The sequence below is a fragment of the Lissotriton vulgaris genome, chromosome 4_1, assembly GCF_964263255.1.
Source record: "Lissotriton vulgaris chromosome 4_1, aLisVul1.2, whole genome shotgun sequence".
NCBI classification, from domain to species: domain Eukaryota; kingdom Metazoa; phylum Chordata; class Amphibia; order Caudata; family Salamandridae; genus Lissotriton; species Lissotriton vulgaris.
Window position 1 is genome coordinate 1118642502 of NC_141691.1, and position 15587 is coordinate 1118658088.

At 43.0% G+C, this 15587-nt stretch overlaps 1 protein-coding gene across 1 annotated transcript in view; it reads right to left on the reverse strand.

Annotated features, from left to right (window-relative positions):
* LOC147722959 (dynein axonemal heavy chain 5-like) overlaps positions 1-10894 on the reverse strand; it is a 1378573-nt gene extending 1367679 nt beyond the window's left edge. The window contains exons 1-2 of the mRNA XM_086965349.1: positions 10585-10894; positions 6649-6903 (exon numbers count right to left, since the gene is read on the reverse strand). Of these exons, the coding sequence (XP_086821475.1) occupies positions 6649-6868 (220 nt within the window). The 5' untranslated portion in view covers positions 6869-6903; positions 10585-10894. The remainder of the gene's footprint in view (positions 1-6648; positions 6904-10584) is intronic.
* Positions 10895-15587: the final 4693 nt, after the last annotated feature.

Below are 15587 nucleotides of genomic sequence, written 5' to 3' on the forward strand. Positions count from 1 at the left end.
GTGAATGTGTGAGTGGCTGTATGGATCATTGTGAACTTGTATCAGGGATTGTATAAGAGAGTAAATATGTGTTAGTATATGTTTGAATAAGTAAGGTGTGTATAACTGTATAGTTGAGGAAATGGAGGTGTGATTGATTCTTTGCATGACTGACTAGGTGTGTGAGTAACTCCATGGATGAGTGACAGTCTGTGAGTGTCTGTTTACACAGAGTGTATCTAAGGTTATATTAGAGTCTGAAGAGGTTCATCGTATTATCACATGAATGATGTCATCAGTGATGTGATCAGTAATGTCAATCGTCAGTGATGTCATCAGTGATGTCATTTGAGATGTCATCAGTGATGTCATCAGTGATGTCACTGACCATGTCATGAATGATGTAATATGTGACATGATCAGCAGTGGATTGCGGGTGCGCGATATATAGTCAGTGCAACTAACTATATATGCGAATTTCAATGGTTGATACAATCCGAGGACCCACCCCTGCATATGCACTAACTGAGGATCGAGTTGCCAAAGCTGTGACAAAAGGGAGGCAAGATGGAGCACCAGGCCCGAATGGCCTACCACAAAGGCTATTCAAATCGGACATTCCCTTCTGGTCCATGGTGTTACTAAATCTCTTTAACTACACCCTGAGAACACGGACAATCCCGGACTCATGGCGGGGCGCAATAATTCATCCCATTCATAAATCTGGATCACGTGCTATGCCTAACAATTATAAATTAATCGCCCTACTGGACATAGAGGCAAAACATTTTGCAGGACTCATTCTGGAGGATTTAAGGCAATGGGCAAAGGACCACGATCTGATCCCCCTGAACCAAACAGGGTTTGTTGCCAATTCAGGAACTACGACAAATTTGCTGGCAATTTCCACTATAATCGATAAAGCGTTATCAACAAACAGGATGGTCTTCTGCTGCTTTGTTGATTTTAAAGCAGCGTTTGATAGAGTGCCTAGGGCGGCTCTCTGGAAAAAACTGACACAGTGGGGTATTCCAAACAACATACTGAACCCAATTATTCAGCTTTACTCTGACACATGGGTTCGAGTGAAGTTAGGGTCCGGCTCGCACCTCTCGCGAAAAATGATGACCTCACGCGGTGTAAAGCAGGGATGCGTGCTGGCCCCTCTTCTCTTTAACCTATTCATATCTGACCTGTCAAGTATTCTAGACAAGGTAAATAGTCATCCACCCAAAATAGGAGGAGCGGCAATATGTAATCTTTTATATGCCGACGACCTGGCCCTGTTTAGTCTTACTAGAGTAGGGTTACAAAGGCTCCTTGTTGCACTATCGCAATATACGACTGGCAATCAATTAGAAATTAACATGGAGAAAACTCTGATAGTCCCTTTTGGTAAGAAACACTACAGCGGCGGTGGTTGGTCAATTAACAAAATAAATCTTTCGATTGGCCAATCATACAAATACTTAGGGGTCCATTTGGACGCAAGGGGCAGCTTTTTAAAGCAAAGTAGTGTGATCATAGCTAAAACTACGGCCCTAGTGGTATCCTTGGCCAAGCTATCGAAGAAACTCTCAGGTCCAACCCTTGCCCCTCTACTAGAAGTCCTTAGAGCAAAAATTGGACCAACACTTTCTTATGGTATAGAGACCTTTAAAGGTAAAATGAATACTGCCCTAAACAAACACACAACCAAAATCTACAGAAAGGTACTTCATTTACCGAGCACTGCTTCCCCGGCCCAGATTAGGTTAGAGCTGGGATTAACCAACTATGAAGCTTCTAACGTGGGTACTTACCTCAAGCTGTGTCATAAATTAAGACAGGCCGAAGCAGGTACACTAGAGTCCCTAATCTGGAAAGAAATCAACGAGACTAATCCAGGGGGAACATTCGGGTGCCTTCTGAATTATTACATCCATCAAATGTCAGTTGCTGATCTCTGGGCTCTTAACCCAAGTCAGACTGTTTTTAAAAATGTAATCAAAAAATGTGTAAGACTGAAATCTCTGGTGTTAGACAAAGCTCTTGTCACGAAACGTAGTCACTCCTGGGCGGTAGTTAACTCCTACAATCGACTGACCCCTGCAGCCTACCTCTCCATGACATTTTCACTTTATCTAAAGCGCTGCTTGATAGCCCTAAGAATGGGAGATTGGCGCTTTCTCCAAAACCTACCCACCTGGCGCCGTAAGAAGGAAGACACAACATGCAGAGGATGCGGGTTAGCAACAGAAACAATCCTGCATGTGCTCTGCATCTGTCCCTCATTTAATTTCCAACGCAGGCGTCTGCTCAAGCCAGAATGGAACAGGCTGGGAATTCGGACCTGTAGGCATGCCATTATCGCTGCTTTGTCTCCAGATAATACTGTCTTAAACATAAACTTGTCCAAATTCATTCAGCACGCTTACCGCACCCTAGATAAAATGGACATTGCGGAGACTGTACTGCCGATTGACAAGATCGAACATGCACTTTAACAGAACTTGCAATGCCCGGGTGGGCCAATCTATGAATTGAAATGTTTTAACTAGCATGCTTACGGTTACATTTTATTCTTTTATCATTTTTTATTTATAAAACTGTACATAATGTGATTTGTGCAATCTTTTAAAGATATGTTTTTATATCTAAATAAAGAATTACTTACTTACCAATGGTTTTGTGTGAGTAAAATAAGGTTTTGTAAATGCTAATTCCTAACTATATATGGTCTATAACCTATGGTTTTTTCAGTGAATATATATATATATATATATATATATATATATATATATATATATATATATATATATATATATATATATATATATATATGAATACAAAAATAAATAAAAACTTACCTGAAGCCGGCGGTTGCCTCCCGCATCGCGCCTCCTGTCCTCTTCCAGGTTCCAGCAGCCCCTGTGACAGACTCCCACCCAATGCTTTTGCTGCTCTCATGCTATGAGACCAGAAAGAGGATTTGCCTGAGCAGGCTGGAAAGATGCTCCACGCAGACCAGGGAGTCTGTGGGGTGTCTCCAGCCCGGCTGTTCAATGCAGTCAGGCTGGAGAAAGCTAAGTGAACATTTGTATGTTTGGCCGGCATGAGACGGTCCGTCAAAAACATATTAACACTTTGGAAGTTCACATAGCACTCCTCCTTCCTCTTCCCATGCCTTTGCCCCGCTGTTCCCTACAGCGATGGCTCAGACCCTGCACGTGAAAAATAAAACAATTCTAGAACATCGTTTTATTTTTCATTTGCTGGCTCTGAGCCAGGCAGTGGGGCGACGCTCCTCTGCCATTGCAGAGGGGCCGCCACTGTGTATAACATTCCTTCTGAGACAAAAGGAATTCTGCAATAATGCAGCAACAGTAAACATTATGGTTTTATCCATTATCAGTGAAGCCAGTCAACTGAGGCCAAGCACAGAGAGAGGCAGTGAATCCTTATGACAAGAATATTTGTAGAAGAAGGAAAAACTCAAGGGCAAATGAGAATGAACATTAGGAAGGAGACAGTGACTAAGCACTTAAGTAAGAAAACTTAAAAGCACCCTGCAATTATGCTGAGGCAGAATCCAGCAACCCTAATGAAAAACACTTTTTGTTGCCAGCAACAATACTAAGTGCTCATGGGCTGAAATGCATTGTCTACCATTAGCAACAGGTAGGCTCTGAAGAATGTGATTTTCAGTCTAATTCAATAGGAAGGGCAACAAAAATCGAGCTGAATGTGAAAAGACGGGATTCAATTTTCTAATCAAATATATAGACCCCTACCAGGTGCCCTTTTCAAAGTGGGTAAGTGGTAGTGACCGTGAAAGTAGAATTTATGAATGAATGCCTCATTTACAGTCTTTACGCATCTGAGGGGTTCCTTTGGAACTGCAGTCTAGTTATGCCTTTATAAACTGGTGTATTGGTGCTGTACGAGGTGAGACTCTTCAATGTCTTTCACTGGACAGCAGATGGATGCTGGGCCTTCTGACTCTGCATAGAGAACACGTGGATAAAGTCAGTTAAGAGAGGTCTCAGAAGAAATGCTCAAGCGCAGGCTTCCACCTGCAACGGGACAGCCATGGGCTGCCTGCCCGGGGGTACTTCCTAGGGCTGACAAGAGGAGCTCATCAAGAGAATGAAGATTGAGGATGGAGGATGCGACCAACACCACAATTACTGGCATTCATCACGCGCCAAATTTAGAGGTGTGTTGTTTTGGCAGCATTAGAGATTCATGTGGCTCTCTTTATCATACTGTTGTACATTTTCTCCTTGCATCGAGCTTCTCAGACTCGTTGACTATTTTTGTGGAGGAGGGGTAAACGCTTTTACAGACTTAGCGTCAGTAAAACTGTGGTGACTACTTATCTGTGGCTCAGCTCAGAGAACAGCTTTTTGTCAAACAGGATGCACATTTTTCTTGCCTCGGAAAATGAAAATGGTTTGACATTTTTGGAAAGCATCACTGGGATGGGGGAAAGACATAAACCCCAGGACCTCCCCAAGAATCTGTTCAGTCCCCTTGCAGGCACGACCACATTTTGACTCATAAGGCAGACACAACATTTTACAAACATTACATTGCACATTAATTAAATCATGGTGCATATTTCCAATCAAAAGTTCAGGAAATAGGAATCCGAATATGTTATAACTAACCGAGTAACTCAGGACATAACAAAACATGACTAGTCGTGAACGGTGCCAGTGACATCAGCTCCCAGGAGTGGTGGGCATACTAAGGGAGGAGTCATGATTAGATATTGACCTGTGATCAAGTGTAACATACGTCAGGTCAATCATGCACACACAGGGTCAGAGAACCACTGGATGTGCACCATCATTCACAACGGTCACATGGGACACTGGGTGACGATATATGACAGTACAGCAGTTTACTCTCTGGTCTCACTCATGCTGCACCTACGTTCACACAATACAGCAGCATTCATATATTCCACAGTATGCAAACGGTACCTCTGGAAAAGGAGTAAACTAATGCTGGTTGTATAAAACTGCCGTATCACATTCTCAGCTCTTCTCGAAGCACTTCTCATAAGCAGCATTTAGTATCTCACATCAATGAATGGTTAGTCACTTATGTCATTTAAGAGTTTATCATTTTAGAGAAATACATGTCGTTATTTTGATGTTAAGCCGAATAGTGAGAGATGTGCCACTTAGTGCCAAGGTTTTACAAAGCAAAGGTTTTACTTTCAGTAGTAGGATCATGTCCTGTTTCAGAAGCCCTGGGTTAGGAAGAGGAAGGCTCTATGTGGTCAAATGAAATACATACAAGACAATAAGGTTTAAATGACTAAGGAAGTCAATGCGTGATGTCCCTTTCCTTGATTCACCACTCTCGGCGACCACTCGCCTGAGCTAACTTGTTGACCCTGCACTACTGTCCATCCCCTTCCGATCACTCCAACGCAGCTAACGCCAAGTGTTCAGGCCTCATGTCCTTCCCATGGTGGCCCTGCATTCTTTTATCCTCGCTTGATCCCATGGCGCCATGATCTGGACACCTGCCCAAACTTGGTTTCCTACCAGTACATCACCCCCTCTCATTTCATTCCTTAGTCTCACACACATTTAACTGTTTCTGCCTCTCCTGCATTTACTTTGTACGTATCTTATTTTATTATCTACCTTTAATATTGCCCTGAGAATTGGCACCTGCATTTCTTGTTTGACCTTCATGGGCACAATTGCTTGCATGCAATGACTATAATGCCTCCTGTTCTGTATCATAAGTCACTGTATGGACCATATTGCTCTCCCTGTGCTCCTTCTGCTTTCTCTTCTTATGCAACCTGACAACTCCTGAGGGCCTGACTTCTGCACGATAGTGTTTCTTAAGTGATCCACTGATCACAACACTAGGCAGGTGTGCAGGGGAATAGCAGTAGCATCAGGTCCCAGGGATATGAGGATCCTACCAGCCCCATTGTGGCTGCCATTTATTACCAACCAAGGGCCCCTCTTCCTTGCTTCCATTAGAGCTCATTCCACTTTTGCGTCGCCACTGCTACGGTGACAGGCTGTGACAGCTTCAAGCATAAGAGGCGGCGCCACAAAAATATGCAATGAAATTAATTATTTTGATATACTAGGAAAAAAGTATCTTTCCCAGAAAAGAATGTGACCTTAGCGATGCGCTTTGTTTTCTTCAGTGCAATGCCCAACATGCGATGGATATCCCCATACATGTGTCCCATGCTCACTATGTCATAGGACTCAAGCTGCACTCTACTGATGAGGCCCGTACAGGCCCATGGTTGCCTGTGCTTTCGCTTAGAAGGGACTTGCATGGCATTTCATGATGGACTGTTCCAATTGGAGCATTACCAAGACTGATTTGCAAATGACTAGTTCTTGCCCGGGGTGACATGGTGAGATAATAGGCTAGACTAGATTTTGGCCGATTTAATGATGAGTGGCTGGGATCAATACAAACAATCCACCAATCACTTTTCTGTTATCCTTAGCAAAGGCCATATACATCATATCCAGCCTGGTTGATAAAACACAGACGCTATGGACTGAGGATGGACAGAAATCAAATGGAGGTTTTAAAACCATGCTCTCAGAAACGCTCAGAGGACTCATTTGCCACATAAAAATCTTGTTAATCTTGCATGCGTGTGAAAGGGAAACAAATACAACACCCTACCTTTATTCAAAGAGATCAGAGGTGGGGAGAGCGGGATTCCACGGCTGGCTTTTGCAGATGTTCTGTCTCTGTCCCCACCATCACCTTCTGAAAGGTCTTCCTCGGCAATTGCAGAGGGGAAGGCATCTTCTTCTACAGTCCCCTGTGGGAGGGCGTCTTCCTCAGCAGTTTCAGCGGGGAACTCCTCCGTGACAGCCTCATCCCCTTCAGTGTTCTCCATTAGGAACACCTCCCAAATTAGAAATAATCAACACGCTGGTGTTCAAAGACACAAATGAAAATACATTGAAATGTCTAACTCATGAAAATAACAGATCACACTCCACATAAAAGAAAAACAACAAACGGCTTGCAAGGAAGATACCTTCATTATAATAACAGGGTTTTGGTTGCCTGCTTGTAGGTCAACGTATGTACTTCTTGTATGTATGTCTATCACATAATGTTGTCCCGTAATGTCTTGAAGGCTAACAATTAGAATATGTCAAAGTTAACAGAGGCACGGCCCCTGAAAGATCACCTATGACTTTAATCGATTTTCATCAGAATTATATTGTATAGCTGCTCAAATAAAAATAATTTTTTGAGGCCGCCTTAGTCAAACACACAAATACATATATATGTAAATGTAAATTGATACTTGTATAGCGCACTACTCACCCGCAAGGGTCTCAAGGCGCTTGTACGAATACCGCTGTGGAACCCGTCCTGGCTTTCCCTGTGAGGCGTCCACTCCTGGGCACCCCCAGGGTGAAGGCCAGGCATCCTTAGCTTTGTGGGGGCCGTTGTGGAGATTAAGCAAGCTATTGCCCAGAGTTGCAGAGTGGGACTCTATGATTAGAATAGGCACCGAGGCGAGAATTATCTGGTCCGTGGAATTTTTTGAGCCCAAGACCCGCCCAGGCGGGGAATTGAACCCTGGTCCCGGGCTAGACCTCTGCATCAGGGTCTGCCGCTCTAACCATTGAGCCACACTTCTCCACTATATACAAAGAGAGGACTCTAGATCTGCTATCTTCATCTATTTCTTTCATCAATAGTCATTTACATTTTCCTACCACTCATCAGAGCATACATCAAGGATCAATGGGTCTACCCCTTTCAGCCATTGGCTCTTTATCACTGTGAGTAATAACACCACATATGACCATTAGGTCTGGGTGGCAACTCAGCTCCCCTCACTGAGTTTGCTGAGTTTTCCGCACTCCACGTTACGCAAAGCTCACAGAGTTCCGAAAAACTCTGCTTCGCATTGCAGAGTGGAGTTTTTTTCCTTTCTCTCGTTTGTCAAGTCAAGTTGGCGAGCGCAAGCAAGGAAAAGACACCTCTCTGCGTGATTTTTCGTTGTTCGCGATCGTCAACGTCAAGTTGGCGAGCAAGAGCGTGGAAAATCAACCTCTTGGCAAGATTTCTCAACGCTGGAGGTCAGATTTCTCATTGCGAGTGGTCGCGTATACTTGCGACCGCTCGCGTTGAGAAACCATCCGTTCGTGTTGAGAAAAGCTGCTGCTCGATTAAAAATCTACTCGAGCGGCAGAAAGGAAGCAGCGCCTGCTTGCACTGTGTATGGTGCCGTTTGCGAGGATTGAACAGTGCGGACAAGCACCTGCCACTGAAAATCACAGCGAACTGGCATTTATCTAATACCCTCTGCTGCTCGCAGAGCTTCGCGCAGTGCGATGGAGTTTTTTTTTTTAACATCGTGGAGTTCTGTGTAGCCGAGCTCATTGAACTACACCCAGGCTTAAATTTGCACATCTGTCTAAACAGAAGTACACTTGAGTGTCAGAGCTTGTGGGCCAATATTTTTTCAGATCTTTACATTTTCAATTTTGTTGTCCTTTGTTTAGTTTTTTAGTCATCCTTGTGTGATTAAACAATGTTATCTGGTTACAGTAATTGAAAGACAATAGTGCCTTTTCTTTGCACTAAGAAGAAGCACGTTTTTATTAGGGGTGGGCGGCCAGCTACGCTCCGTGCACGGAGTGTGCGTAGTGCCGCCTACTCCGCATTTTGCGGAGCGGGCGTAGCCAGGCGGCACTACGCACGCTCCGCAGACGGAGCGTAGCTGGCCGCCACCCGCCTCCCTCCCGCCCTCCCTAAATACTTTCAATTAAAGGAATCAAATAATTTAAAACGCACTTACCTTGCCCGCGCTGCCCGCCGCGTCCCCGGGGCTCGCTATCTTCCGTCTTCCGTCTTCTTTACTAATGCGCATGCGCGGGCGGCAGCGCATGCGCATTTTCTCGTGAGAAATGCGCATGCGCGGCCGCCCGCGCATGCGCATTAGTAAAGAAGACGGAAGACGGAAGATAGTGAGCCCCAGGGACGCAGCGGGCAGCGGCAGGCAAGGTAAGTGCGTTTTAAATTATTATTAGACTCCTTTAATTTAAAGTATTTAGGGAGGGCGGGAGGGAGGCGGGTGGCGGGGCTGGCGGCCAGTGGTGTTTGCGGAGTGGGGCTACGCGGAGTGCGGAGGTGGGCGTAGTTTCTCGCCCACTTCGCGTAGCTCCGAGAAGCCCCACTCCGCCAACTCCGCCCAGGGTTAGTTTTTATGAGATGTGCATTAGAAGTAGAGAGAGCGTCTATTGATGTCTGAAGTACACCTGTTTTCTAGGAAAACCTGTAGTATTTGCATGCACTTATTTGCAATAGATAATTTTCTTTTACATTTTTTTTTATTTCAAGGATATGGCCTCCATGTGTAGGCTGCTGAATAGTTATTTTTTCCTTTCTGTTTCATATGGAGAATGTATGTATATGCTATTTCTATAGTGCAAACCTAGTCAAAATTGTCAACGTTAAAGTGAACGAGTAATGGGAGAGAACAATGGGATGTGGACGGTTGATGCACTGTGCTGCAGTGTTTTTTAAGGAGGTGAGTCTTCAACGCTTTACTAAATTTTAGTAATATTTGGGGGGTGGGTTGGCTTGAAGGATACAGGGATGTTGTTCCAGATTTTGGGTGCATAGATGGAAAAGTCCTGTTGACTTTCTTTTTTCTTTTCTTACACTTTTACACTTCTTAGTCTGATGGTGTCCAGGCTGCGGGTGCTTCGATAACCACCAGAGATGGTGAGCTCACCTGCAGAATGAGGGTGGGTGATGGTTGCGATGGATTTGTAAATGCATAAGCATATGATTACAATAAAAAATAAATAAATAACCGTTGCGCCAGCTTGCCAAAGTCAGACCTATAGCCTTTGCCAGTGATTGCTTTAAGCAAACATGTTATAGGTTTCTTTGCTACTGGTTCAGTCTGTGACCATCAAATCACTAACGTAAACATTTCGATAACAGATATTTATTCGCTGTTTCTTCAAGCCAGCTTTCACCTAGCCGCTGTCAGCGAATTAACATCCTCTTAGCCTGCACCATTCCTTAAAGCTGCATGATTACAAAGTCACAGTTAACAGTTACTTGACGTTTCTTTCTTAGTCTATGTGTTGTAACATGTTTTCTACACACAATACTTGGTTTCCTTATGAAACACATGACACACGCTTTCTACAACGACTGTTTAAAATGTTTGTTTGTTTACTGTCAAGGAACTTTCCCCTGTTTTTTAACCTCCCTATATTGGCGTTGTCACTCCTTTGGAAACTGTAGTGCCCGTGCTTTAAATAGGCGCTGCAGCTATACATGTTGTTGGAACTTGTCAGGAGCAAACAAGTTCTCTAGATAAAGAGTCCGTGAACTTCTGTGTTTCCATTTAAAGCACTGCAATACTGATAAAGCTGGCCGAATCTCATTCCAACAAAAACTGCCAGCTAACCCTTGGAATACTTCCTACGACATGGCTAGCGAAGGTGGGACTCATTCGTCTTATCTTTTTTTTAACTTTAAATGCGTGTTTTGGAAAGACGCGTTGTATTTCACACTTTCTGTAAACATAATAACACTTTTGAAAGAGGGAAGCTCACTCTGAAAACTTACCAGTCTGCGTGTTCCCTCTTGTGCCTTCGTCGCCCTACGCTCGGCTGGTTGAAGCTCCTCTGGCTGCCTCTTTACCTCTGCTCTGTCACTCTGCATGGACGGCTGCCATGGCAACCAGTAGCAACGCGCCCGCCTACTCACCAAACATTTGGTTTTGAGATGCCGCAAAGTTCATCGACTTTAACCAGAAGGAAATAAATTCCTCGATATTAAAAATAAAGAGCAGGACATGAAAATAATGCCTTTTCTGTCTTCTACTTTCCGAACGGATGGGGAAGAGAACTTGCAGCAGAGATCATTCACTCGTAGCAGCCGGCATTGAACGTAACCAAGACAAGCTTTCTTGTTGCTATGGGATATGCTGGGAGGCACTGTACACAGACTCAGAGGGGGTAGCATGTGGTTGTATCCCAGCAATGAGGCTTTCTCTTCCTAACAGAAATGGCTCGAAGGCATGGTGGGGTGCGTGCATGACCTGCCGTCTGGGGACGTCACACTTCTCTGCACAATGAGATGCGAAATGCCAACTAAAACAAAGAAAGAGTAACAACTCAGTGATTCATGTGTAAATGTGTGAATTGGGTTAAATTTGTTTTCGGTACAACTCTAACATTTCAAGCTGGATTCAAAACATATGCAACGCCGGTTCACGTATCAGCCAGCCCTGCAGGTTTTTCTCAAGTATTTCGAGACTTGTTCTGCTGCGACGGAGTAACGTTTCGATTTTTTCTCTTTTTCTTATTTCATAAATGATATTGATCTTTGCCTCTCTGAAATACATTTATAATAGGAGTGATACTGGTGCAGCACAAAGTAGCCCACTCGAAATGTCACCGATTACGACAGAAAATGTCCACAGAAACGTGACATGAACGTGCACCTAGCAAGTGCTTCTTATTTTGATTCAATGATTAATGAAAATGTTACACATGACATTATTAAAAAAAGAGTGTAATTATTGTAGAATTAGAGAATCTACTCATGAGTGTATTTAACAGTGCTAATTTAAGTGTTTTAATGAAAGTTTAATGACTAATAAAACCATCCTCGTTTAGTAAATAATTTACTTTTTCTGAAGAAGAAATCTGACTTTTCTAAACCTCTGCTATAACTTGAGTAACGCATATTAACTTGAAACTGAATATAACCATCCTCATATATGTAGAATGTGATCTTATTAGAAATGATAAGGTGTATGTAATGTGTGCCATAATGTTATTTGTATATGCATTTAAAAGTAGTTCTTAGCCATACTTACAGATGTTTATTTTAAAGCCTTACTGAATGTTACATGTAATGTGAAATTTGGAGCATTAGAATCTCATATTCACTTGAGTTTAATGTGCACACGCATATCAAATGTGCACCATTGAAGTCAATGTTTAAGTTGTCTTGACTGTTTAGCCTGTATTTCACCATGCTGCATTTCACAAAGTACTGTTTTACACTTTAAGCTGAAACACCATTTCATGCAGGTTTTCACATGCATTGTTAGTTTAGAAATACATTACTGTACTAGAGATGGGTGGAAAGTGCCGGAGAAGAAGACCTTGACAAAGGTACATGGAGAAACAGAGCATTAACTGAAAGATTAATTGAGCAAATGTTGCAATCTGCGTGTGTGCGAGAAAGAGATGTTGTTTCCCTGTCTAGTGAGGGATAACTTAAAGATGCTGCAGTCTGCAATTTGGGAATCTGACTGGAGCAATGGAACCCTGATGATGATGCTGGTGGCGCCCTGTGCGACAATGTCTGTTGGCGCCCCCCCCAATGACCACCAGTGCCACGGATTCCCTCACTAGTATCCTTTAACAGTGCTTCTCAAGTCTCCATAACCACTGTCTCTCAGATTAATTTAGGGGCATATTATCAAGGACAGGCCATACATTATCGCTGCTTTTATCGGCAGGAAACTGCTGATAAAGCGGCAATAATGGCCTTGATAATATGCTCTATGAATTCCAATCGAAGCCCATGTTAGATGTGAACACATCTAACATGGGCTTCGATTGGAATTCATAGAGCATATTATCAAGGCCATTATCGCCGCTTTATCAGCAGTTTCCTGCCGATAAAAGTGGCGATAATGTATCGCCTGTCCTTGATATTATGCCCTTCAGTTTTATAGCGCCACTCATACCAGTGTAAGAAGCACTTTACTCCATACACACATTACACAGAGACAATAACATGTGTGTAAATCAGTGTATAAGAAATGTTACATCAGACAGTACTACAATGTGTAGTGTGGGAGTGACATGTCTTTGATACTGGTTGGCAATAGAGTTTTAGAGTCCTTATTCTGGAAAAACACAAATTCAGAATTGTAAATGTAACATAATTGTTAGGGGTTCTCTTTCATAATAACAATTGTTTTCTACCCCAATGAACCCTTTTCACAAGAATAGAATAATGAAAGACTGGGCAAAAAAACATATAGCTCTAACATACACCTTGCAGTTTGCATGCAGCTCTAGGATGACAGTTAATAGCTCAATGTTCTAAATTCTATATTAGGATTTTGACTTCTAAAGGACAAGTAACAAAAGAGCTCTCTAATAGAAGCAGTAACCCACTGACCTATTTACATTATATGCGCTTCCCTATCCGCATGGTACACATTCTTAGCAGTAGGCATTTAAACCCTCTGCACTACCTTAGGATGAGTCAAAACTTCCACTAGACACACCTCCATCTCTTTCCAGGAATACTATTAATCAACAGACTTCACTTGACTTTTTAATTGATGTCCGAAGGTTGCTGGAGGCCAGGAATGAGGTAGCAGATGCCTATAAAATGATAAAACCCATGAAAAAAAATTACTCCCCCACCCCAAGTTAACGCCAGGTGCAGTCACACTGATTGCACCACCCTAGAGCTGGCCCTGTGATGAGGCATACAGGGGGTGTAACCCAGGACTTTGTGAGATATAACATGGTGTTCAGCTCTTCAGACCTCAGAGTTCTTCAGTGCTAATTCAGAACTTTCCTGGAATCCTTCCTGACTTGTTACCCCACCAGAAATGCAGACAACTACTTTCCTGATTTCATGCTGAGCCCCTCTGTAGATTCTACGCAGATTTCCCTTGTGGATTCCCTGGAGGCACCTTCTCTGATCTACCCACTACTTGAATGGACTGTGCAAGTTTTTGATCACAATGCTTCTTTTTGACTTCTTCTTAGGTGTGACTTAGGCTAGCACTTATTCCTGACCCACAGAATACTCTTGGCCAAGCTTCAGAGATGCTAATTCTTTCCTGCTGAATATTCTTCTGTTTCGTCCTTCCATCCTTGAGTTCCTTATTACCAAACCATCCTCTGGACTTTGAAATCATAGATTACTGATGTATAGGCGAGAGAGTCGTAGACTATTTTCTGAGCATCAGATTCTGATGCTCTTCTTCTGTATGCATGCACCAAACTGCTTGTTTGTTTGATACTGGTCCACCTCAACTTCTTTAGGAGGTTAGGACTGCCTGTTGTTATTCTGTATCTTTACAGCATGGTCTTATTAAATGTGTATTTGAACCTGATTATTAACTTGTAAAAAACCTTCTGGAACTTGACTGCAGATTCCTGGTCCTCATTGTGTAGCCAAACGAGCTACAATGTTAATAAAAACTGATTGAATGTAAATACTAACTCCCATAATCTTTTAGAACCCAGGAGGAACTACCTGGTCCATCTGAGGATCAATGGTAAGCAAGTGGGCCCAAAAAACGTGGTGTCAATACCATGCGAAATCAAAAGTTTGCCCCGCCATCCAGCAAGCCCAAAATCAGGCCCTAAGTATATATGAGAAATACATTATGCCTGTACAGCTTGGTGATGAAACAACTACATATTTGTGCTTCCAATTTTGCAGAATTCTTGCCACATGTATTATTACTAAGGTACCTAGGTGACTTACAATCGATCCTGTCCTAAATGCAAAGGTCTAGTTTTTGGGCCAGATTTAGATCTTGGCGGACAGGCTACTCTGTCAAAACGGTGAAGGATATCCCGTCCGCCAAAACATAAATCCCATAGGAGATAATGGGAATTAAATTTCAGCAGACAAGACATCCATCACCGTTATGACGGAGTAACCTGTCCGTCAAGATCTAAACCGGGCTTTCATTTCTTCCACCTGAATGTAATACTCAAACCATTTAATTTAACTGACAGGTGGGCTTGCACCTACAGTTCTGCATACATTCCAAACAAGTATTTCATAATAGTGGGCTTCCACTTTTATTGCCCATAGCTTTCATAGTGCTGGGAGGGTTATAACGGTGCTACACACAGAGAGATTTAGCAGAAGGGTCACAGGGACATTTTTAAGACCTGCTAAGGATTACATCCCGAATAATATACATCAAAAAATAAAATATAATTCTTGGGTCTATTATGAAAGAAGAAGAAGACACTGATTGTATCTCACAGACTTAGCTGTGGAATGATCCCTTTTAAGGACGAAATCCCTCACCCACCAAAGATATGCTTCATCATTTGGGATTCTCCTCTCAGAGGAAAAACCTAGTTCCTCTGAGGGCTACAACCCCCTCTCGGAGAGGGAGGAGCACAGGGATGTTTTGACGTCTACTCTGAACAGATATTCTAAATCCACCAAAGGAGACACACCATTGTGAGTGAGGGGGCAGCACAAACAAAGATAGAACGTGGGGAAAGTGATGATGAAACTAGCTAGAGAGGACACGATAAATTCTTTATTAGTATGTTCTCACTGCCAGGATTAAAAACAGTGCACCTGCAGAATGGATTTTAAACCGCATGTGTGTGATACAATGTACTGGTCAACATGTTTCAGCAGTATTAGCCTAAAATTAGGCAAGGTTTCGTCAGGACCTAGAAGATGCTGCTGCTTAAGTGATATCTGAAATAACATAAATTGAAGATAAAATACAGAACCATCGATGCTGTTGGTTCCTCTTCTTGGAAAGGTGACTGTACCCGAAATTGCCCGGAGGTCACAGGCTCTTCCAGGGTGGGGTACAGACGGAG